Here is a 25,408-nt window from a genome sequence, read left to right on the forward strand (position 1 = left end):
GATGATCCTCAGGGTCTCTTCCAACTCTACAGTTCCATGACGTTCAATCCTCTAGCTGGAAGAGGTTCCCCACCACCAGCCCACTGCATACTTTAGGGTCTCAGTTCTTCCTCATCACCTGCTCCTCTGATCCTTTTAATGGGCAACACCAGGGTTCGAACCTGATTCCATTTGCATGTAAAAAATGTGCTTCCCCACTTAGTCAAGGCCTCTCCCCTGCTAACTTCCCATCCTGTGTTGTCCTAAGGCTCTTATAATCAAACTGACTGTGCGGCGGAAATTCTAAACACCTGCTTTATTGTGTGGCCAGCTTTTAATGTACATTGAATTCAGCACAGAAGTTCTATGTTTTTGGTGACTTAACCCCTCCGGTTTATAGTTTGTGCCTTCTTATTGTAAGCTACCTTCTGGAGGCAGCAAGTGTTAAACAGCATGGCAGCAGAGGCCACAAATGAGGCTGGAGCTCCCCGCCGACGGTTCCCGCTTTCCAAATTTAGCATCCGCCTTGAGAGCTGTGACAGTGGACCCCGAGCTACTAGCTTGTGCCCAGCTCCTGACCAAGGCAGAGGAATTTTAATTGGGTCTCTCCTGACTCCAGGCAGTGATTAAAACAGAGGAAGAACCCACTGATCTTGCTCCTCCTTCTCTCCTCTGTAGTGTTAATGAGGCAGAAAGCCACTGGCTGTGAATAAAGACAGAGCACAGCGGCATACGCAGGGTAGGAGAGATCAAAAGCCCATCTTTTGCCAGCGAGAAGAGAACTTATTTGTTTGCCCTGGAAGGCTGGGGGGAGAAGCTGCTGCATGGCACTGCTGCATGCGCACACATACACGTACAGCACTGTACAAGCTGCAGTGTGTTGCAGTGGCATCCCTCCCTTCAGAGCATCTTGCATTAGGGAGCTAGAAATATCACCAAATCTAGCTAGTGGCTATAGCCAAACCTGTGTGTACAGTCATACCTCGGGTTGGATGTGCTTCAGGTTGAGCGCTTTTGGGTTGCGCTCCGTGGCAACCCGGAAGTAACAGAGTGCATTACTTCCGGGTTTTGCCACTCGCACCTGCGCAGACGCTCAAAATGACGTCATGCGCGGAAGCAGCAAAACACAACTCGCGCAGACCCGCTGTCGCGTCTTACACTCCATTCAGGATGCAAACGGGGCTCCAGAACGGATCCCGTTTGCATCCCGAGGTACCACTGTATATTCTTTGTGCGTATATACACAGTGGTACCTCGGCTTAAGAACTTAATTTGTTCTGGAGATCTGTTCTTAACCTGAAACTGTTCTTAACCTGAAGCACCACTTTAGCTAATGGGGCCTCCTGCTGCTGCCGTGCCGTCGGAGCATGATTTCTGTTCTCATCCTGAAGCAAAGTTCTTAACCCGAGGTACTATTTCTGGGTTAGCAGAGTCTGTAACCTGAAGTGTCTGTAACTCGAGGTACCACTGTACATATATTTAAACCTTCACCCTTGTGGGACATCTTTGGGAGAAGAAAGGGCTAAGGAGTAAACCCTACACAAATCCAGCGTGGAGTCCTTAAGACAGTTTGATGGTGCCTTGTACGCCTCCTTCTGGCAACTCCTGCAGCCAAGCTGGTGCCAAATGTATTGCTCTGATTTCCTTTGAACCACATCAACAAGGCTGAGAATGGAGTCGTGTCTGGGCAGCCCAGGACCTCCATATACACTTGCCCAGGCTTCCACCCTGGAGAGGTCCCTACGCAGTTTGACTTCATCCCTGGAGGCGCACTCTCTCTCTCTCGAGACAGACGGACAGACAGATGCCATCAACATTTTTTTAAAAAAGAGAACTCCCTGCCAGAGAATAGTGAATTCTGCAACCCGAATAAGTTATTCGAACGAAGCAAATCTGCATCCTTCCACTTTCCTTTTCGGAGAAGGGCAAAGAACCGTTCAAGGTGCTGAAGCCTCTTGCCCCTTGAGTGCTCAGCACACCCTGCCCCACTCAATAGCTTCTGAGATTTCCCCATGCTTTTCCCAATGCACACACAAGCACATCTTCACAACCATGTGGGCTGGAAATTGCAACGATTCTCAGAACCGCCGAGGGGGCTGGGGAACTGAAGCTGGAATATCACGGACAGCAACTCAGAAATGGCTTTGTCAGAAGACTATAGAGTTTTTCAGGCCCTGCTTCTGGTTGTCCTAGAAGCATTTGTCTGGTCTCCAGGGATGTTTGCTAGATCCAGGGCATGGGGCCGTGATGCAAATGATGATGATAATAATAATAGTAATAGTAATGGTAATAATAATTTATTTATACCCCGCCAATCTGGCTGAGTTTCCCCAGCCACTCTGGGTGGCTCCCAATTGAGTGTTAAAAACAATACAGCATTAAATATTTAAAACTTCCCTGCCTTCAGATGTCTTTTAAAAATAGGATAGCTGTTTATTTCCTTGACATATGATGGGAGGGCGTTCCACAGGGCGGGTGCCACTACCGAGAAGGCCCTCTGCCTGGTTCCCTGTAACCTCACTTCTTGCAATGAGGGAACCGCCAGAAGGCCCTCGGAGCTGGATCTCAGGTAAAAAGCTGCATATGATATGCTAATTTTTATATGTAGCTGCAGATTTCATTTACCTCTTGAAAAGAAAACCACCTTGTAAGCAAAGGGTTAAAAAAAGAAACTTTAAAAAGGGAGAAAGGGCAGGAGATCCAACCTGTCCTTGTCGATCCCTGTAAGGAAATATGCTGCACTTGGCCCTGAGGCTGATAGAGTGAAGCTGCTGTCAAAATCTCTCAGTCCTAGACTTCTTCTGCAGGGAAGCTGTCTTGGCCCATCTTCTGACTTGGACACTGAAAAGCCCTAGCCTCAACAAGGAAATACGCTTTTCAAGTATGCGGAAAGGACAGTTGTCACCTCTCTTTTCAGTAATTTGCGGGACCGAGTTCACGCTTCAATTTCAGACGTAGCCATGACAGTGTTCCCTTCTGTGTTTTGATGCCTACCCTCCCAGAGAGAGTGCGCACGGCCCAAAGTCAAAGTCCCGCTTCTCTGTGCGGAGAACATGGTTCTTCATAACGATGCCAATAAAAATCAAAGAAACCGTTGCACAACTGCATTATTTTAAGTCCCTCACCCCCTACTGCCACAATAACGAGGAATAGGGCCATATAGCGTCCATAAATATATTTGTCGGGGAGTGGGGGGAGGGGAACTACACAGAAAATTCAGGAAAGCCTATGCCATGAAATTTCACATTCGCTGTGTTGGCATCCCACAAAAATATAACTGTCCCCCAAGAAAACAGTGACACAGCTGCCTGTGATTTCTCCTGCAAAATGTTGAGTAATACGTGAAAGGAGGAAAGGGGTTGGGAGAGAGGGATTGGGCTGTTGCTCACGTCCATTCCATGCCACAGCCGGTCTTACCGGATGTCGAAAGAGTTTGCCCGGGGGTGGCTTGGTGCAAGCTGGCTAGGCCTGATGGAAGTTGTATTCCAAAATATGTGGGAGAGTTTCCAGCTTAGAGAAGGCTGCTTCTGAGGTTCTGCAGTCCCTCACGTTTAATATCTGTGGTCTTGCTAGCATTTCACCTTTTCCAGCCCGGATCATAACTGAATAGCTCAGCTGGTTAGAGCGTGGTGCTGATAACGCCCAGGTTGCAGGTTCAATCCCTGTATGGGGCAGCTGCCTATTCCTGGGGGTTTGGACTCTATGATCCATGGGGTCCCTTCCAACTCTGCAATTCTGTGATTCTATAACCAGCCTCCCTCTCTCCGCAGATGGCTCTCCTACCTCTTGCTCTTCATCCTGGACTTGGTGATCTGCCTTATTGCCTGCCTGGGCCTAGCAAAGCACTCCAAATGTCTGCTTATTGTGTGAGTACAGGACTCCTGCACTTGGGTTAGTTGACCGGAGCAGGCATTTTGTCGCTCTCACGCTTCCTTGATGCAATCTATAGTTTTCTTGTTTGTTAGGGTTCATATTTTGTCTCGGGTCATTTTTATTTCATTATGTATTGTATTGTTTCATGTTGAGGCCCTGCTCTGGGATTGATTTTACCAGAGAGCCAGGCTATAAATCACCGGAATGAATATATAAACCATCACACGGCACGTTAAGTCTGCATAGTTGTCCCTAGGCTCATTTTGGGCGCTGCTTCCACAGTCCTTACCCGCTCTGCCTCCATTCTACATCTGTAAAATAGGTGCAGTCGCAACCTGCTTTACAGGTACATTGTAAGGCTGAGGGCAGCGAGGACCAGAAGCCACTCATCGCGCTAAGTGCTGTGTACATAAGTGGTGGTGGTGGAGTTCCTGTCTCGACACCTTCTCAGCGAGCTCCGCTTTCTGTCCACTGACTGTTTTGCCTTTTGTCCACAGGATTCTGTGCTGTGGGCTTTTCACACTCATTCTCAGCTGGTCTTCCTTTGCGGCAGATGTGTCGGGAGCAGTGGTAAGCACAAAACCTGGGACGTAGCTTCCCACTTCTCTCCTCTCTTGTGTTATATCTAAGGTTGCTTTAAGAGCTGGAACGATATCTGTGTGCCTTGCGATGGCTTGTGTTTTGTTTTTGTGCTCCCTTCCCAATTCACCTAGTAGCTCTGGCTGGTGAAAGCCTGCCTAACCCAGCTTCCCAGCGTGTGAGCTGCTGAAGCCTTCTGATTTTTGGATGCATATACCGTATTTTTCGCTCTATAGGACGCACCCGACCATAGGACACACCTTGTTTTAGAGGGGGAGAATGGGGGGGGGAATCTCCCCCTCTCTGCGCAGCGCCCCTTCAGCGAAGAGGCAGGAAAAATGGAGCCCCTTCCATTTCTCCTCCCGCTTAGCTGAAGGGGCACTTACCCTTCAGCGAAAGCAACCTGAAGCCTCCAGAGGTGCTCCAGAGGCTTCAGGCGGTTATCCTTGAAGCCTGGAGAGCGAAAGCCCCCACTCCGCTTCGGAGGCTTCGCGTTGCTATCGCTAAAGCCAAGGAGCCTGAATTCGCTCCATAGGACACACACACATTTCCCCTTAATTTATGGAGGGGGGAATGTGTGTCTTATAGAGCGAAAAATACGGTAAGCCAGGGCAAACTTTTTGGTCTTCTCGCTATGCCTACCGCAGTCCTTTTTGTAGTTTTGTTTTGTTTCCGGAGGAACGACACCTCTTAACAGCAACAGCATCCTTTTATTTGTATCCTGCTTTTCCATACATAAAAATGATTGTCGAGGCGGCTGACAGCATAAAAAGATTCACATCATTGAAAACTTAAGAGTAGCCATAAACAATAAACAAAACACATCGGAAAGTACGCTAACTACCAAATAGAAATTGCCATGTAAAACGTAAGATTTAAATATAAAGATCCAAAGAATTCATACCCACAACAGCAACAAAAACCCCTAAACAAGACCCCAGCCCAAGAGTCTGTTCAGCAGCCTCAGTTTTTTGTAGCTGGAGTCAGTCAGGGCCCCTTTTTTGTAGCTGGAGTCAGTCAAGCCAGGTGGGAAAAGGCCTGCAAGTCAGGGAGCAGCTCTTCCAGGACTCACAGCCAAGATGCTCTTAGTTCCATTTTCATTTATCACAAACGTGTACTGGGATTCCCACTGCCAGCCTGATAGGGAGTACGAAAGGGGTCAGTTATTAAAATGCAATAAGTGATTTTGAGTAAGCTTCCCTAAGTTGTCCAACTGCTCAGATTCAGTCTGCATGATTCCGTTTTGATTTGGCACAGGGCAATCATTGCTGTCAGACTCATGGATTTGCCAGCCCCCTTTCAAAAGTTCTCATTATGTGTTGTTCAGGGAGGACTTGGGTTTAGCATATCATCTGCTGGTGGTTCAGGGGAGGCTGGTATGAACCCAGTTCCTTTTCTGTTATTTACAAACTGGTTTTTGGTTTTAAATTTGTGTTTGTGTGTGTGTGTTTTACTGCACTGCTGGCTCCCCCCCCCCTTTTTTTTGGTGTTTCAGATTTGCTTTGTGAGTGCAATATGAACGAAAGGCAAGGTGGAAATGCCTTAAATTTAAAAAGTCAAAAATAGTTCCATTTTTCTCCAGCACTGGAGGCAGGAGGTGTTTTACAAGCCTCTTTGTTGATCTGCTCTTATTAACCACCCCGAAAGGTTGGTTTTGTGGCTGAGAGGCCACCAGAAGCACCTCACACTTGCGCGTGCACACACTCGCACACTCGCACACTCGCACATATGTATGAATGCTGTAGATAACAGGAGAGGAATTGGAAGGGTAATATAGAAATCAAATGTACCTTCATAGAAAGTGCTAAAGTCTTAAAAGCAGTTGCCTGTTCTATGGGATGGGTGGATAAAAAAATCAATGATTTTTAAAAATATTTTTTTAAAAAAAATTGGATTTTTTAAAATTTAAATTGGATTTTTAAAATAAAATGCTTTTGGAGGAAAAATCTTTCTAAAGATAGTTTTCTATTTAAGTTGCATTTTAGTCCAAAGGATATTCATCAGGAAATAAGGATTTAAGTTTTTCATGTGTGCTAAAACTCAGTCTAAGTTGTTTTTTTAAAAAAAAAAAAAAAGTTTAACCACATCAGTTAACAAACATGTATACATATGCTGTAATGTTCTTGTTTTAGTTAAATAAATTGTTCAAATTGTTATTAGGGAAATTATTATTTATTTTTCTCCTTCCAATAAAAGTACAGCGGAAAAGTTGTCCAAATATAAACAGTTAACTTATTAAACCTGCACAATAATTTCATAATTATCTGTCTATGTGTTTCTAATAGTATAACCATATCAGAAATTTTTGATATAACTGTAAAAACTACTCTGAAAATTTATTATTCCGAAAGTGAAACCTTCACCTGGTTGTAAATATTAAGATTATACCAGCAAGAATGAGCCTTTTTGTAAAAATAAAAATGATTTAAATCAAGTCTTACTGACTACTGATTTAAATCATGATTTTAATCAAATCCACCCCGTCTACAGGTGTGGTTTTTAGACACACATACCTGTAATGAATATTACATTCTCTACACCAGGATGTACTGGTTGATGGCAGAATGTCCCTTGTTGGTCCTGGTCGATCGTGGGATCATGATTCCTCCCCTCCCCCCAAAAAAGCAAAAAGGAAAAAAAGTTCAACAACTGTGATGAAGCTTTCCAAAAAAAATTCTGGTCAATCCAATCGGTAGATCACTTCCAGTTTTTTTTATAGTGGGAGTAGATCGCAATCTCTTGGAAGTTGGACGTGCCTTCTCTACACTAACTGACAGCAGCCCTGCAGGGTTTCAGAGTCTTGGCCTTACCTGCAGATTCCAGGAACTGGATCATGTAGATCAGTGGTTCTCAACCTGTGGGTCTTCAGATGTTGTTGGACTACAACTCCCATCATCCCTGAGCTCTGGCCTTGCTAGCTAGGGGTGATGGGAGTTGTAGTTCAACAACATCTGTGGACCCAAGAAAGGCTGATGTAGATGTTCTTCCACTGAGCTACAACCCTTCCTCCCCACCCAACCAGGTGTATGACCTCCTCAAGTCATACTTCCAGCCATCACAGTGCCCCCCTTTTTAAAACTCTGTCTCTCATAGGGTACCAGTGACTTCTGCATGGCTCCGGACAAGTTCATCATGAACATGACGCAAAGCGACCTCAGTGCAGGTGAGATTCCTATGCCGTTTGGGTGGCGTGGGCGATGCCTCAATTGGGACAGAAGTTGGGTAAAGCGCAACAGACATTGCCGTTTGTCTCGCCTGACCCTGTTCCTGCTCTCAGATAGGCATTGCTGTCCACAGGGTATCCTTAGGGTGTACAGCTGCAGACTCGGATCGAGGGAGGCTGCCATACCTGTCTGAACAAAGGGCATCCAAGGTCACACTTGTGCTTGTATTGGAACAGACTTTTGGCTTTTAAAATATTCATAATAATAAAAATAATTTATTATTTATACCCTGCCCAACTGGCTGGGTTTCCCCAGTCACTCTGGGCGGCTTCCAACAGAATATTAAAATACAATAACCTATTAAACATTAAAAGCTTCCCTAAACAGGGCTGCCTTCAGATGTCTTCTAAAAGTCTGGTGGTTGTTTTTCTCTTTGACATCTGGTGGGAGGACGTTCCACAGGGCGGGTGCCACTACCGAGAAGGCCCTCTGCCTGGTTCCCTGTAACTTGGCTTCTCGCAGTGAGGGAACTGCCAGAAGGCCCTCGGCACTAGACCTCAGTGTCCGGGCAGAACGATGGGGGTGGAGACGCTCCTTCAGATATACTGGACTGAGGCCGTTTAGGGTTTTAAAGGTCAGCACCAACACTTTCAATTGTGCTCGGAAACGTACTGGGAGCCAGTGTAGGTCTTTCAGACTGGTGTTGTGGTCTCGGCGGCTGCTCCCAGTCACCAGTCTAGCTTTTAAAATATTCAGCTTAGTTCAGGAAGGAAGCTCCAATCCCTGGACCTCCAGGGACATAGTAGCTTTATTTTCGTAGCTGATAAAACATGCTAGGGCTGTCAAAACCTCCCCAGTTGCCTCTGGCCCACAATAAATGCAGAATCTGTCTCTTTGCAATCAGAAGTGGACATGAAACGAGAACCAAGGAGCATGTTGTGGCCTGTCAACACTTCTAAGACTCTCAATGCATCTGTCTCTCTCCTTGGTGGTTGGGATATTTTGCAACAAGTTCCTTTCATGTAAAATCCAAATAATAAATTACACAGTTTTGGGGCAGTTTTGAATAAACCTGAGCTTTGATTGCAGTGTTTGGAAGTTTTGTTGGGATTTAGCTTAAATGTTTTGCATAAATTTGGAGTGATGAAGAAGAGGTGGAATGATGGTCTGTTACGTAGTGGTACAAAAACGTTGTATAGGCCATTTATTGCTCTTGGACACTGTGTCAAAAGCTCTCTTGTGTTGTATTTGCTGAAGACTTGTTTTTCAGAAATTGTGGGCACAACTTCACTCCAATCCCCCCGCCTTTTTAGGACAAAACTACACATGCGGGGGGGGGGGGGCATTTACATGGGAAAATCAGTGCAAGAAGCATTAACATCCCACCCCCACCCCTTTGCCAATTATGCTCTGCAAATGACACAGTCACACTAATGGGTAGACAGGCATTCAGGGAACTACATTTGTTAGCATAATGTTCAGTATAACTGTTCTTTAACTGTTACACTTTTTAATTTGCTTCTTTTATTACATATTTTAATTAAGGGCGTTTTAATGCCCCAGTGGATTTGTTGCTGTGTATTTTAATTACGCATTGATTTTTATAGTTGTAAACTGCTTAGAAGCCATTTTGGCATATTGAGCAGTATACAAACTAATAAACAGTAATAAATAATAGGTAAAGGTAAAGGGACCCCTGACCATTAGGTCCAGTCGTGGCCGACTCTGGGGTTGCAGCGCTCATCTCGCTTTATTGGCCGAGGGAGACGGCATACAGCTTCTGGGTCATGTGGCCAGCATGACTAAGCCGCTTCTGGTGAGCCAGAGCAGCACACAGAAACGCCGTTTACCTTCCCGCCGGTGCACCCGCCGGTGCACTTTGACGTGCTTTTGAACTCCTAGGTTGGCAGGAGCAGGGACCAAGCAACGGGAGCTCACCCCGTCGCGGGGATTCGAACCGCCGACCTTTTGATCGGCAAGTCCTAGGCTCTGTGGTTTAACCACAGCGCCACCTGCATCCAATAATAATAATAATAATAATAATAATAATAATAATAATAGTCACCCGTAATTAAAGCTGGAATTCTTACAGAATCATGCCTCCATAGCAGATTCTGTGCTGTGGGGCACCAGGAATATGGGCATCCTGACCTTGTTTTCCTATGTATCCTGGGCTTGGCAGCTCTTTGGTCAGACCCAAGGCTTTCCTGCAGCACCTCCCTTCGACGCAGTATTATGCAGAGTCAGCGTTGTGAAAGGGAGACAATTCTTTATGGCACTATCCGAGCCACAAGAGGGTTTGTTGCATTCCAAGCAGGCAGATTCCCAGATAGGAGATGTGCTCAAGTTGGGTTGGGCTAATAGGGGTGCCACTCTCCCATTGACCTATGGACCCTCTTCCTTGCAGAGATTGTACGGTACTACCTGTATTGCAGCCAGAGTCTGACCAACCCCTTCCAGCAGGTAAGAAATGTGGGTACCCTGATGATAGGAATCCCCCATAGTATGTCTTCAGTCTGCCTGTAGTGGAAAGATCTAACAGGCTTGAATTACAGGAGGGTGGACTGTAGTTGAACATTGGAAGGAAACTTCCTTGGCAGTAAGAGCAGTTTGGCAATGGAACCAATTATCTAGAGGGGTAACCATGCTGATGGTTTCCATGCAGAGGCTGTTTGAGGACACTCTTAACTCTAGATTTATTGCATTGAGCTAGATAGCCCACAGGGCTTCCTTCCAACTTTGCAAGACATAGATGCACCCTCATTCTATGAATGAACTTCCCATCGCATCGGAAGCTAAGTTTTGCGGAGTGGGGAGTTAGATTTATGGGTGCCACACCTCTCCAATAAAAGGAGTTTTCCTTGCCTGAACTTGGGAATTGTCTCACAAGTTCAATCCCTATTGTGGAACCCATCCCTAGGGTTTCCCGAAATCTGGTAATCTTCGTGGAGAAGAGGAATAGGAGAAGCCATAAAATGCTTCTAAGAGCCCATAGGTCAAACCACCCAGGCTTCGCAGTGGGTTGGGGGCCGGGAGAGAGAGGCTAAAGTTTTGCCATGTAAGGACAGGGGGCTGACTGGCTCCCAGGATTTGGAAGAGGCTGGTTGTGTCGACTTGTAAAGCGGTGAAGACTTAGAACTTGTGGCCCTTTGTGTGAAAGCTTGGCTCATGCATTTTGTACTACCTTCCCTCTTTGCAGGCCTTGACCATCTACCAGCGTTCTCTCACGACCATGCAGATCCAGATCCAAGGCCTCATGCAGTTTGCTCTCCCTCTTTTCCCTACAGCCGAGGTAAACAGCACAGTGCTGGGTTGTCTTAACGAATCAGGGCTGTGCTAAGCCATTTTGTGGAGCCTTCCATGTCAACATATATTGCGTAGAACTGGGCTGAAGCAGATTTGTACTTTCCGTGTGCAAGATTAGTTCTTGGCAAGGACCGGGCTGGCAATGTGGGAAGGGGGGGGGGGACACAAATTTAACATGGAGGTTGTTAGGTTCTCTCCTGCAGAGGCTCGAGGGTATGGCAAGCGACAGAAAAGATGTTGAATGTAGGGCAAAGAGGTTGAGGCAAGAGACGAGTGGAGAGTGTATTAACTTACGGTCTGTGTGTGTGGTTTGGGAGCTGCACGGCCAGAGAAAAAACAATGCTGTCCAGGGTTGTAAAGACTGCAGAGAGAATAATTGGGTGCACTCTTACCACCTTAGATCAAATCTGTGCTGTCAGGTGCCATAAGAAAGCTGCAGAGATAGCGCAGGATAGTACGCACCCCGAAAATGATCTCTTTCAGCTTCTGGAAGAAGGTATAGGGTTATAAAGACCAGGACTAGCCGCCTGAGAAACAGTTTCTACCCAAATTTAATTCTGGTTTTAAATGCAGTATAAGGAGTCTCTATACTATATATTGTATTTAAAAATGGGGTTTCAGAGTTTTTAGTTTTTGAATGTCTTATGTAGATTTTTCAATTTCATTGTTGTGTATGGGACAATGACAATAAAGATATCGTATCGAGTGCTCTGGGCAACAGCTGGAAGCCATTTTCAGAACACAGAGGAACTGCAGAGCAGCAAGAATCAGTCATGCTAGGAGCAACCTGATCACTGCTCAGCACCTCTTGAACAAGTCATAACCAGGGGAATACATTTAGGAACTAATGGTTGCAGTTTTGTTTCTGAACCAGGTAAACTTCCTAGTTGCCTTCCAGACCAGGGTTCCAGCCTGATGGTTTTTGACACAAGACACAAGCCCTGTTCAAGCATTTCCCCTCACACAAATAAGTTGTGTGAAAAGGAGAGCGGGGGCTGTTCCTACCGGCCCCATTCACCCACCCACGGTCCATCTGTTATGGAGGTGTGTGTGTGTGTGTGTGTGTGTGTAGAAAGGAGCCTTGCACACAGTTAGAAGGGACCAGTTTGGGGCTCCCCCTTCCGGCCCTGCATCTTGGGAAGTTTATCCAGCTTCATAGGGCTGCTAGGCCATGTTGCAGCTTCACGGTACCCATGCTCCTTTTCCTGCCGCAAATATGTCTTCCTCCTCCTCCTCACCACCCCCCCCCCCTTTGCTGCAGAGAGATCTGCTAGGCATACAGCAGCTACTGAACAAATCAGAGGGCAGCCTCCACCAGCTGACCGCCATGTTGGACTGCCGGGGCTTACACAAGGTGAGGCACGCTGGGAGGTGTGGAGGAGGCAGTGTTGTGTGGATTGGGGCCTGTTGGCACACAAGGAATTGAGACGTTTCCCCTCCCTTTCCCATCAAATTAAAGGACTACCTGGATGCCTTGATTGGGATCTGCTACGATGGGGTGGAAGGCTTGCTGTACCTCATTCTTTTCTCCCTCTTGGCTGCCGTGTCCTTCTCCACCGTCATCTGTGCCGTGCCGCGTGCCTGGAAGCATTTAGCCAGCAGGTAAAATGGAAGAGGGTCTGCCAGGAGCACACATGGGTATGCTGGAGACAGAATTGCTCGTTGCAGATGGTGGTTTTAAATGGGGATGAATGCAGTGGCAACAATGGGTGCTGTCGCTCTGTATGCTTTCTGCTTCTAAGCCAGGAACTGTATAACTAGGATCATGGGCTTTGTTCTCTCCCTCACCACAAGTTGGAGCTGTGCAGATTTGATGGTTCCTGTCAAAGAGCCTGCAGAGGCATCCCAGGTACCACCCGATGAAGCAGGAGTAGAGAACCTGTGGGGATTTCCAGATGTTGCTAGACTGCAATTCATGTCTTCTTGACCATTGGCCATTCTGAATGGGTCTGGTGTCAGCCCAGCAACATCTGAAGGTCCACAGGTGTCTACAACTCATGTCTTCTTGACCATTGGCCATTCTGAATGGGTCTGGTGTGAGCCCAGCAACATCTGAAGGTCCACAGGTGTCTACAACTCATGTCTTCTTGACCATTGGCCATTCTGAATGGGTCTGGTGTGAGCCCAGCAACATCTGAAGGTCCACAGGTGTCTACAACTCATGTCTTCTTGACCATTGGCCAGTAGAGGTTGAGTTGGTGCCTCAGTCCGGTGTTAATTTATTCCCTTTTCCTTCTGACTAGGGACCGGGATTATGACGACATAGATGAAGAAGACCCCTTCAATCCGCAGGCCCGACGAATTGCTGCCCACAACCCAAGCCGGGGGCAGCTCCGTAGTTTCTGCAGCTACAGTAGCAGCCTGGGAAGCCAGACCAGCCTGCAGCCTCCAGCACAGACCATCTCCAACGCGCCAGTATCAGAGTACATGTGAGTACAAGATGCCTGGGGTACCAAAAGTCAGCACTGAGGCTCCTGTCTGGGTCTGTAGAATTCTCAAGGTCACTGCAGGGATCGGCTAACCTTTTTGGGTGGCTCAGTATGCTCAGGAGTGCCTTCCATCCTCTGCTCTCCATCCTTCGATACCATCTGTCCCTGCTGGGATTCATGCTGACTTTTCATATTTGCTTCCATCTTTCCATCCCTATTTTGAGAACTGCTGTGTTTCTCCATCCCACCCTCTCGACAGCTGGCAACCCAGTAGCCCTTCTAGACTTGATCCCTTGGACAGATGTTCCCAACCGCTCAATGGGTGAGCCGTCTTTGGCTCACTTAAAGATACAGAGAAACAAAAGCCTTGCTTTTTGGAAGAAGTGTTTTTAAAGAGAAGCCTATAGACACAGACCCTGAAATGCTAATGCAGTCGTACCTTGGATCATAAATGCCTTGGTACTTTGCGGCTCCCAAACGCCACAAACCCGGAATTGATTGTTCCGGTTTGCAAACGTTCTTTGGAACCCGAACGTCCAACGGGGCTTCCGCAGCTTCTGATTGGCTGCAGGAACTTCCTGCAGCCAATCAGAAGCTGCACTTTGGTTTCCAAATGTTTAGGACAAGCATCTCCAAACTCGGCCCTCCAGATGTTTTGGGACTACAACTCCCATCACCCCTAGTTAACAGAACCAGTGGACAGGGATGATGGGAGTTGTAGTCCCAAAACATCTGGAGGGCCGAGATTGGGGGTGCCTGGTTTAGGAAGTCAAATGGACTCCTGGAACGGATTCTGTTCAACTTCCAAGGTACGACTGTATCTAGAGAAGATTTGATTTAACACAGTTTCTTATCTTCTGTACTGTGTTAGCTTCTAAGTTTGCATCCTCTTTTACCATGATATGGTCTTTTTTCCCACTTACTTTTATTTTTGGAAGTTAGTCATCCAGCAAGCGAGAAACATGTGGCTTCTCTGTTTCAAAACAGCTCGATTTGAGGTGAGGAGCCTTGCCCACTTAGCTCCTCCTTGCTTCTTCCGCCTGATTCATTTGTTTTCCTCAGTTTTCATTCCTGGTAGATTGGAAGGAGATGATGAAGGAATGACAATAAACGAGGTTCAGGTTCATACTTTGCAAAAGAAGGCACGCATGACTACTCCCAGCTTTTCCATGCACCTCTGGTAATGTTTAGTTAAAACAACATGTATCCTGGTACCATTTTTCTGTCCTCAGAGGGCAGTAGCTAGCGAAGTGTTGTATGGGTGGAGGAATCCTGAGGACATCTTTAGCTAAACATTACAAAGAGGGAAGGCATCGGTTGGCAGTCATTTGGACCTCCAGTCAGCTGTTGAAGCTTTATTATTAGAGCTGTATACTGGCAATCTTTTCCCATCATTAGACAGATCTAACCCTGGATTGCCTTAACCTAAGTTGCTCTTGATTGATTGTTTTGAAGGAGGGGGGGAACAGTCCTGCTAGAATGGATATTTGAAAAGTCTTAGAAGAGCATCTGTTTTCCTAGATGGAAGAGTATGTGTTACCTGCATTTTCCACCGTGTCTCAAAACACGCATTGTATCCAGTATTTATATATTTTATTCCTTTCTAAATAATGAATGATGTCACATGACTGAAGAAGCCTCCGTCGCTCTTTCTTACAGGAAAGGGAAGCAGGGAGATCAGCTGTTTGGCCACTTCCTTGGTCTTGGCACTCAAAAGTGCCTGAGCCAGGAGTGTTGCTACAGTGGGGAGCAAAGGCCCAGAATGATTTTGGGAGAGAATGAATTGGTAGGGTGATCTGGGTTTACTAGGTAGGATAATAATTTAAGTAACCTTAAATTATTTTGGGAGGCAATGAATGGGAGCAGTCGATGGGTAATTGAGCTGATAGGGAGCACGATCTGTTGCGAAGTTAATTGAGGGTAAATGAATTGAAGAGGAACTAATTTGGGGTGATCTGGGGTGGGGTGAAAATTAATTGGAAAGATTTGCCTGGAAGGGCAAATTTGCTTGCTTTCTGTGACATTTAAATTCTACATTTGCATCTGTGCATATAAATTACCGTATTTTTCGCACCATAGGACGCACTTTTTCCCTCCTAAAAAGCAAGGGAAAATGTGTGTGCGTCCTATGGAGCGAATGCAGGGGGGAGGCAGGCGGGGAAAGCTCTCAAGAGCCGCACACAAGCTTCGTGCGCTCTTGCGGGCTTTTCTCCAGGAGGGAGAAGGGACTGACTGGCTGTAGCAGTCCCTTCTCCCTCCTGGGGGAAAAGCCCCCAAGAGCGGCGCCCTCTTTAAAGGCTGTGCGGCTCCTGCAGGCTTTTCTACGAGGTGGGGGAATCCGCCCACCTCCCAGAAAACCCAGGAGAAGCCGCACCGCCCCTTTAAAGAGCGTGCGGCTTCTGCGGGAGGTGGGGGAAGCTGCAGCAGATTCCCTCCTCCCGGGTTCCCTTTGAGGCGGCAATGTGGGAGGGGAGCAGCTTACACTCGTGTAAGCAGCTCCTCTCCCACTTTCCTCCTTCAAAGCAACCACGGAGGAGGGAAGGAAGGGGACCATGGATCCTCCGCTGCTGGAGGCTTCAGCAGATTCCCCCCTCCGTGATTGCTTTGAAGCAGGAAAGTGGGAGGGGGGCAGCTTACACTCGTGTAAGCAGCTCCTCTCCCACTTTCCTCCTTCAAAGCAACTATGGAGGAGGGAAGGAAGAGGACCATGGATCCTCTGCTGCTGGAGGCTTCAGCAGATTCCCCCCTCCGTGATTGCTTTGAAGCAGGAAAGTGGGAGGGGGGCAGCTTACACTCGTGTAAGCAGCTCCTCTCCCACTTTCCTCCTTCAAAGCAACTATGGAGGAGGGAAGGAAGAGGACCATGGATCCTCTGCTGCTGGAGGCTTCAGCAGATTCCCCCCTCCGTGATTGCTTTGAAGCAGGAAAGTGGGAGGGGGGCAGCTTACACTCGTGTAAGCAGCTCCTCTCCCACTTTCCTCCTTCAAAGCAACTACGGAGGAGGGAAGGAAGGAAGAGGACCATGGATCCTCCGCTGCTGGAGGCTTCAGCAGATTCCCCCCTCCGTGATTGCTTTGAAGCAGGAAAGTGGGAGGGGGGCAGCTTACACTCGTGTAAGCAGCTCCTCTCCCACTTTCCTCCTTCAAAGCAACTATGGAGGAGGGAAGGAAGAGGACCATGGATCCTCCGCTGCTGGAGGCTTCAGCAGATTCCCCCCTCCGTGATTGCTTTGAAGCAGGAAAGTGGGAGGGGGGCAGCTTACACTCGTGTAAGCAGCTCCTCTCCCACTTTCCTCCTTCAAAGCAACTACGGAGGAGGGAAGGAAGGAAGAGGACCATGGATCCTCCGCTGCTGGAGGCTTCAGCAGATTCCCCCCTCCGTGATTGCTTTGAAGCAGGAAAGTGGGAGGGGGGCAGCTTACACTCGTGTAAGCAGCTCCTCTCCCACTTTCCTCCTTCAAAGCAACTATGGAGGAGGGAAGGAAGAGGACCATGGATCCTCCGCTGCTGGAGGCTTCAGCAGATTCCCCCCTCCGTGATTGCTTTGAAGCAGGAAAGTGGGAGGGGGGCAGCTTACACTCGTGTAAGCAGCTCCTCTCCCACTTTCCTCCTTCAAAGCAACTACGGAGGAGGGAAGGAAGGGGACCATGGATCCCCTTCCCCTAGACAGTGAAGCCACATGTCTCTCCAATGAAAATTGGGAGTGGGCATTGTGTGAAGTGGCTGTGGATCTCCTGCCGCAGAACTGTAGGACTGTATAGAGTTGGGAGGGCCACCCGAGGGTCATCTAGCCCAGCCCCCTCACAATGTAGGAATCACAGCTAAAGAACGCCAGGCAGATGGTCCCCCAACCGCTGCTTAAAAGCCTCCAGTGGTGGAGACCCCAAACACCTTCCGAGGTCATAGAATTGCAGGGTTGGAAGGGAACCCCAGGAGTCATCTAGTCCAGCCCCGGTGGACAGCATGCACAATCCATCCCGTTGCGCAAGACTAAAGATGCTGCGCAAGGCTAAAGAAGAAGCCAAGGCAGCGAGCGGGATGGATCGCGCTTGCTGCCTTGTCTTCTTCTTTAGCTGCACTGGAGAGGTTTAGCTCCTGGCTGGAGAGGTTGTGCAGCTATGGACCCCGCGCGCTGTCTTGGCTTCTTTGCTCTTTGGGGCTGGGGGGGGGGGGGACCCGGGCTTCCCCCGCAGCCCCGAGAAGGTCTGGGAGAAGTGGACAGGCTGCGTGCAGCCTGTCCGTTGCTCTTTGGGGCTGGGGGGGGGGAAATAATATTTTTTTCCTTGATTTCCCCCTCTAAAAACTAGGTGCGTCCTGTGGTCCGGTGCGTCCAATAGAGCGAAAAATACGGTAGCTTACGCAAGTTTGTAGCTTTGGGCCCATGCCTTGAATCTTTAAGTGCCTAGCAATGCCCCAAATGAGTCACAACTTTCCAGCCAACATTGGAGCCTGGCAGGGGAGGTCATTGTACAACCCCTAGAAAGACCCCCACACATTTTCATAGCTCCAAGGTTAGGAGGAAGGCTGAGGCTTGTCTCTGCTCACCAGATGACGGCAGCACGCTTGTCACGACGAGTACAGTGAGTGAAAATGTGGAAAGATCATTAAAGTCCAGTTGAAGTTGCAGGATTTGAATCTTTAATTTAAAATAAAGTACACGTTTCGGAACAACATTTTAAGTGTTTGCTAGTTTTGAAACAATTGTGCCAAAACGCTTCCTTGTTGCATGTGCCCAGTGCTTCTTGGGGGGGGGGGGGGAGAAAGAGATTTTTATTTCCTGCACGTGTGTCCCAAATAAGAACCCCAATAAGCAGTCCTTAGCCAGCTGTTCCACATCTGGGACAAGTGGGACCTGATTCACGCGCCCTGTTTCTAGCATGCAACAACACTAAGTCCTTGCATGGAACATACCTCTTGCAAGTCTCCATGTACAAGAAGATAGGAACCTGGGGACAAGGTTTTCAAACAAGTAGTTTCCCTATGGGCGTTCAGAGATCAGTACAGTCTCGTGAATGGACTGTGGCACAATAGTGCATGCATAGCTGCATGTGGTAGAATCGCTCGTGTACTGCCTCCTGAGCTGCTGGCTTGTTTTGATTAAATCTTCATCAGGTTAGCACAGAGTTACCATTCCTTCTCTTTGCTTGGATAAGACTTGAGAATTGCTAGGCCCAGAGGTGGGCAGGAAGTGGATTGCATCCCATTTTTATCCATCGCTGGCTGACTTCGAGTAGACCAACGGAAGTGTGTTTCCTCCTGTCATGTGGAGAGAAAAATACACACACCTGTTAATTCATTGCTCTAGTCTCGCAGCTCTTGCTAGCCTGCCCCTCACCTCTGCCAACATCCCTCACTGAGGTAAACGGGTACCTCTAGAAAATGGAGGAGCTGCTTGCCAGCACGACTCCTTTCTGCTTCATAAGTTCCACCTATAAAGGGCAGAGCTGTGGAAAGATCCAGGTATTGTGTCGGCTGCTACATTCCTCTATTCCTCACTCCTGGTTGTAGTGTGAGGTAAAGTAAAAGGGAAGATATTAGTCTTGAAATCATAGAGGTCAACTGACTGAAATTCCCAGGTGTCAAAAAGGGTTATTTATGTATGCCACTACTGCAGCCCATGTTTTGTTAGGCCAAAAATGGAAAACAAGCGAGCTCCCAAACAAAGAAGAGTGGCAACTTCAGTTGACAGAATATGTGAAGCTTGCAGACTTAACATATAGAATAAGAGAACATCAAAGAACATACGTTTAGAGAAGATTGGAAAATGCTTATTGAGTATATGGGAAATAACTGTGTGCCGCTGAAAACGCAGGCAGCATTAAGATAAAGTCAACAGTGCAAATAAGTTACGGTGGATGCAATAATGGAATACTGAATGGTATAGTTTCTGTAAAATATGCAGGGATTTATTATATGTAAAATGAACCGTGGAAAGAGAAGATGGGAAGTCACTGATATTTTAAGGATGTAAAAACGAGTAGTTTAAATTGTAAAACGGAAAATTTAATAAAAATTTATGTACAAAAAAGAAAGAAAGAAATCATAGAGGTCAACCCAACGGACTGTGGCTGATGTTCTGCCACCTCTGCACCAGGCCAGCAACATTTTTTTAGTTGAATAGATTGTCTCTGCTTCAAAGAACAGGATTGGCATTATTGAAACTAGCATTATTAAATTGGCGTCTCTTCTTTCCCGTCTTCCTCCTCTGTCCCCTACCCACAACTCGAGTCGGTTGCTTGTGTAGGAATGTAACGGGGATTGTTTCCTAGCCGCAGGCTCAGAACGGAGTTCGTTTCAACAGACTGCCCTCCTGATCTTAACTCCTCTCTACCTGCAGGAACCAAGCTGTGCTCTTTGGTGGGAACCCACGCTATGAAAACGTCCCACTGATTGGAAGAGGATCGCCTCCCCCCACGGTACGGTGGGCGTCGGAGGCCAAATCATTTTTATAACAGACCCTCTTTTTTATTATCATTTCCTCTGCTTTTACTAACCTCTCTATATTAAAATGCATTTTTGAAAAATATTTTTTTTTAATAAATAAAAACCCGGGACGCGAAAGCCTCCTACTTTTTGTCAAACGCCAAAATAGTTTTGTTTCTGATGCTAGAGATGAGGAAAAGAAGCCCAGGGGGGAAACCTCCCCTGAATGCACACCTTTCAGGGGGAAAAGACAGTCCTTAACCCAGAGATTCATATCTGCTGGAAGGTGAAAACTGCTGCAAGAAGTCCTGCTTTTTTGAGTCCGGCATTTCTTGTTCCCACAGCCGTTTTAGCGCTCTCACCTTTTGGCAACACAGGGTGCAGTCCATTGAGACTGCATCCTTGCAGGCTAAGCTATGGGCAGCTTTGTAGCAATAGGCCAGAGAGCAACTCTGTGTTATAGTACTGGTACTTCGCAGCCCATGGTGTGAGGTTATATCCTGCAAACGTTTGCCGGTTTTGCCAATAGATGTCTATGACTTTGCATTACCTTTTCTATGTGTTGTATATATTAGCATGTGACACAGTGCCATAAAAAAATAATCCCTGTGTGCATTTAAAATTGTGTTCAACTGCTCAAGTTCTAACCATCTAGAACAGGCATCCCCAACCTGTGGCCCTCCAGATGTTTTGGCCTACAACTCCCATGATGCCTAGCTAACAGGACCGGTGGTCTGGGATGATGGGAATTGTAGTCCAAAATATCTGGAGGGCCAAAGGTTGGGGATGCCTGATCTAGAAGATGAGTATATACTCTTTGCTTGCTTTTTTCCTCCTTTTTTGTTTTTTAATAATCCTTCCATGTTTTTCTGCAAACTTGCTTCACTCTTAAGCAAAAGCTCTTTATTAAGTTTGGCATAACGTTCCTTTGAAACACATCTTGCCTGCTAACTTTTGCTTTGTTTTTGCATCTCCTGTTTTGGAGCTATGTTGCCCTTCAAGAGTAAGTTGCTTATCTGTTTTCTGTTTGTATCTTTTCTTGGTTTTGGGGCTGGAGTTGGCTTATTTTCCCTCCCTGGTGATTTCCCGTCACTTCCCTGCGTGCTGTACGTTTCCCCTGACCCTCATAAACATGGGAACCTCCAGAATTCAAAGTGTTCCTGTAGTCTTTTGATTTGCAGTAGGTGTGCTTAGTTTAGTGGATTCCATTGGATGAAACTGGAGGTTTCCCCCAGAATGGGATAATGCAAAAATCAAAGCTTGGTAGGCACCCAGAATTTCAGGCTGCTAGGGTTGAGATTTCGCATTACTGAGGCCTGCTGCTTACCATACTTTTCCGTCTATAAGACGCCCCCATGTATAAGACGCGCCCATATTTTTGGAGACTCAAATTTAAGAAAATGGGGGGAGATGGCACAGAGTTGTTGAGTTTTTTGGGCGGGGATTACCCAGCGTGGTTGAACTTTTTTTAGGGAGAATTGCCTCAACTGCACACATCGCGAAATCCACCTCCTGTCTGTCCTTTCGCCGGCAGAAGCTGCCAATCACCTTCCAAACTGCTGGAGCGTCAGCCAATCAACACCACCCATTGACGCAGCAACCAATAACACGCACAATAGCTGCTGACAGCTGCGGCAGCAACCAATCAAACGCCCTCCCTGTGCACTTTTTAGCATGATTTTTAAAGAAAAAAACATAGTCTTATACACGGAAAAGTACAGTATATTTGGGGAATGGTGTAGTAATTAGAGCAGGCATAGGCAAACTCGGCCCTCCAGATGTTTTTGGGACTACAACTCCCACCATCACTAGCTAACAGGACCAGTGGTCAGGGATGATGGGAGTTGTAGTCCCAAAACATCTGGAGGGCCGAGTTTGCCTGTGCCTGAATTAGAGCATTTTTTAAAAAAACAAAACCCTTTGATTAGTTTACAGGTCAAATGATCCCCAACTCTCAGCATGCTGAGAACCTGTGAAGTGAATAGGGTTGGTTGTTGTTGTTTTGGAATAAACATTTGCCTAGCAAATGCTGCTTTAAATAGACAATTAGTAGACGCTCCTCAAATATGATACAATGAAACATCAGTGCTGCAGTTTCATTCCGCTTTACCCAGCTAGGGATTTCCCCTTGTGCTTCGTAGACCAATTCCCATGGAGCTTTCTCATGCTAATCTATTGCACAAAAAGGGGGGGGGGGAGAGAGTCATGACACCTTAGAAGACCAAAAGATTTATCATGGCTTAAGTTTTTTGCAGACAAAAGTGGGATAGAAGGGATGAAAAATGTTAAAAGGCAGGTTCTTGCATGAAGCTGCCATGTTGGAGTTCATTGGCAGGTTTGATGGCAGCAGAACGGGGCTCAATGGGGATTGGGAATGGCTTGCTCACTTACAGAAAGCAATAAGCTTTCCTTATGTGTTTTATGTGCATTATTCATCATCACTTAGGAGTCGATCCTCCTTACTCTGCATCTTGGACTCCTTTGACTGAATTTCCTTTGCAACTCATGCTCATAATGTGGCACTCGCATTGCATGCATGCCTTGGACCTCTCTGGCTTCACTTTGAAATAACAACTTTCCGCCATCACCACCCTCCGCCTGCCAAATGAGGACAGAACTTTGTGCATGTGATAAAGCGGGCTCTGTCCCACGAGGGCTTTTGCCACTGGGAATCTGTTGGCCTTCAAGGTGCTGCAAGACACTCTCTTTTTTTCCTTGTGCAAACAGTGCCCTGCCTCTTTCTGAGTTAAAGAGCTCAATTTAGAACAGAAAGGGAGGGGGAAATTGGGAAGTCCCATTTTCAAGCAAAGCGAAAGGCACCTGAGGGCACCAAACACCTGCTCTTATGCTACCTAGACCAGGGTTTCCCAAACTTGGGTCTCCAGCTGTTTTTGGACTACAGTTCCCATCATCCCTGACCACTGGTCCTGCTACCTAGCGATGATGGGAGTTGTAGTCTAAAAACAGCCCAAAGTGGGAAACTATGAATTAGATGTACATATTGGCCAATTAGAGAAGGAATTGCATTCTAACTATAAAATCGCCACTGGAATAACTCCAAAGTAGCAAAAAAATAATAATCATGCATCAGTAAAACAGTGTGCCTTCATTTAACAAAATTACACAATTACCCTTTGGGCTTATTTTGCATCATCCAGTAACTCATTTTAGAGCATTGCTGCAAATTATATTTTTGATGCAAGCAGGACACTGAGCCTCTTTGATAAGAGGTGTTCAACCAGCCACTCCAGAACATCATTCTTTCATTCACCCCAAATGTGAATAAATCAGTGATGGGGGACCGGCAGCTCTCCCATTTCATTTCATTTTTTCATTTCACTTTTAATCTGTATACCGCCTTTCTATATTACTATACACCAGGTGGTTTACAAGCTGAAGAAACAACAAAGATCACATGCACCTTATAACAATCTGATCCAATACGAAATTGTCGTGATAGAAACATAACTTTCAAATAAGCAACTTGTATCAAATAAAGTAATGTTCAACCATCCATCAGAATATAACAGTGCAAAATAAAATAAAATATCAGGAAGTAATAATTAAACAAACTCACTCTTAACAATTGCAATAAATAATTTCTAAACCGTAATCAGTAAAAAATAACAGCAAGTCACAGTGCATAAAATAACACCGTTCAAACTGAGAAGCAAAGACACAAAACGTATTGAAAAAATATCCCTGAACTCCTTTCTTCACAACTGCTTCTGCTGTTCCTAAAGTCTTGGTCTGGGAAAGCTCCATGTGTAGCTTCATCAGTAGGTGGGAACCGAGACCCTGGGCTACGCATCAGGACTGCCACCCTGATGGTAATTCAAAAAGAGCAGAAGAGCTGCACTTAGAATACAACGTCCGCAACATCCATTTTTTTTAATCCTAAGTGACAATTCTTCCTTCTTTTTACGGGAACTATTTTTAAATCGGGTGTTTAAACATTGGGACTCTGCTGTTGCAGAGGCTGGAGCTGCAAAAGCTCAAGGGTGATGATGAAACTATAAGTGCAGTCGGATTAATTCAAACCCCTCCCCCCACACTCTGAACAGCCCAATTTAAATGGAATTTAAATCCCCCAAGGAAAGGCTTTTGAGCTTTTTTGAGCCGCAGAAAAATAAGACTGTGAATCGTTTTCCTTAATGCTGTGATTTGGAAGACGCTCTTTTCCCTCAACACACATTTTTTTGTGTTTTTTTAAACAAAAAAACAACAAAAAACCCACCTAGCTGTTTTCCTTAGTCTTATACTTCCAATAATACCAGAAGTGCAGGAACCCTGTCCCACAAAATAGACGGGTGAGGTGCCCGTATTGGTTTATCCTGTTTATTAAACAAAACTTAACCGTGTGGCTCTGGAGCTGCCTTTGCAAAGTTCTTGAGAGGGTTTTGCTTTTTTTTCATAGGAAAGCTCAAAATGTGCCTTTATACACTGAAGACTGGTGAGATGTCATGAGTTTTCTGCTTTTCAAGCTTTAAAAACCAAAATATTGAAATGAAGGCCCAACCTCCCTAAACCACCCCTAGCGCATTAAGAATAAATGCACGAGTGGTTGTATTGGGTTATAAACATCCGCTACAAAGCTGGGAAAGCACTAGTGGCAAGCCCAAAATAGAAAAATGGTGAGTAAAAGTGGGACTCTAGAAACAAAAAGCTCTCAGAAAAAATCCTTAGGTTCCTCAGTTAAATTAAACTGGATCTCACTGCATTTTCCTGGCCGTTGGGTGAGAATGGCTGCTTCAAGAACCTGGAGTTTTTGTCCTCCTTTTTTTTGCCACCATAAATTTGCCTCAAACGTTCTCTTCAGGAATATTTAGAAATAGACATTTTTTGAAAATGAGAGGAGCGTGGGAAGAGGGAGAAGTTATGGATGATGCTTGCCTAAACAGTGGCAATTTGCCTCTTTTAACCACATTCCAGAAGCTAATGGCAGTGGATACTGTAGATAAGAGAAGAAATCCACTGCAGGCCCTTGCGGTTTATTTGCATTTGTGTATCCTCCACTCCTTCGAGCAGCTGAGGGGTCCTCTGATCATGGTTCTCTCTCCTCACCCCACAAATAAAAAAAAAATATGTTGCAGTTTTATCCTTGCAACAACAACCTTGTGAGCTAGGCTTTGAAAGAGAAGAATACTTGCCTGTGTCTTTTTATGGGACTGCTTCCTAGCAGTTTGAGCCCGGGTCTTCCTGATCCAAACCCATCAGTTGATTCCCTAAAACCACACTGGCTGCTGGATACTAACATCCCTGCAACAGAAGTAGCATCTTGGGAGTACATGGAGGGCTCACCCAACGCACATGGAACTGCAGCGCATTTATTGGGGGGGACTGAGGTTCAGTTCTCTGGAAATGACCATAGAATAGTTTCTACCTGTAATAAGCTTATATAGGATGGGGTAGACCAGCAGTTCTCAACTTGTGGGTCCCCAGATGTTGTTAGTTTACAACTCCCATCATCCCTGAGTTCTGGCCTTGCTAGCTAGGGGTGATGGGAGTTGTAGTTCAACAACATCTGGGGACCCATGGGTTGAGAAAGGCTGGGGTACACAGAAGGCAGGCTTCAGGCCATCAGTGGACCACTGACTGATGCCCATCAGGCTGTCTTGTCACCTACTGGTTGCTAAGTACAGTATTTTTCCATGTAT

At 46.4% G+C, this 25,408-nt stretch overlaps 1 protein-coding gene across 2 annotated transcripts in view; it reads left to right on the plus strand.

The window, feature by feature from the left end:
- TTYH2 (tweety family member 2) overlaps positions 1 to 25,408 on the plus strand; it is an 86,333-nt gene that overhangs the window by 55,202 nt on the left and 5,723 nt on the right. The window contains exons 5-13 of one of the 2 annotated variants that reach the window (XM_028714046.2): positions 3,750 to 3,845; positions 4,350 to 4,422; positions 7,525 to 7,594; positions 10,003 to 10,058; positions 10,795 to 10,887; positions 12,163 to 12,255; positions 12,361 to 12,503; positions 13,145 to 13,330; positions 19,666 to 19,744. In XM_028714046.2, coding sequence (XP_028569879.2) covers positions 3,750 to 3,845; positions 4,350 to 4,422; positions 7,525 to 7,594; positions 10,003 to 10,058; positions 10,795 to 10,887; positions 12,163 to 12,255; positions 12,361 to 12,503; positions 13,145 to 13,330; positions 19,666 to 19,744 — 889 coding nt within the window. The remainder of the gene's footprint in view (positions 1 to 3,749; positions 3,846 to 4,349; positions 4,423 to 7,524; positions 7,595 to 10,002; positions 10,059 to 10,794; positions 10,888 to 12,162; positions 12,256 to 12,360; positions 12,504 to 13,144; positions 13,331 to 19,665; positions 19,745 to 25,408) is intronic. The other variant, XM_028714054.2, reaches the window with a different exon arrangement.

Source organism: Podarcis muralis, chromosome 2, assembly GCF_964188315.1.
Source record: "Podarcis muralis chromosome 2, rPodMur119.hap1.1, whole genome shotgun sequence".
Taxonomy (NCBI): Eukaryota; Metazoa; Chordata; class Lepidosauria; order Squamata; family Lacertidae; genus Podarcis; species Podarcis muralis.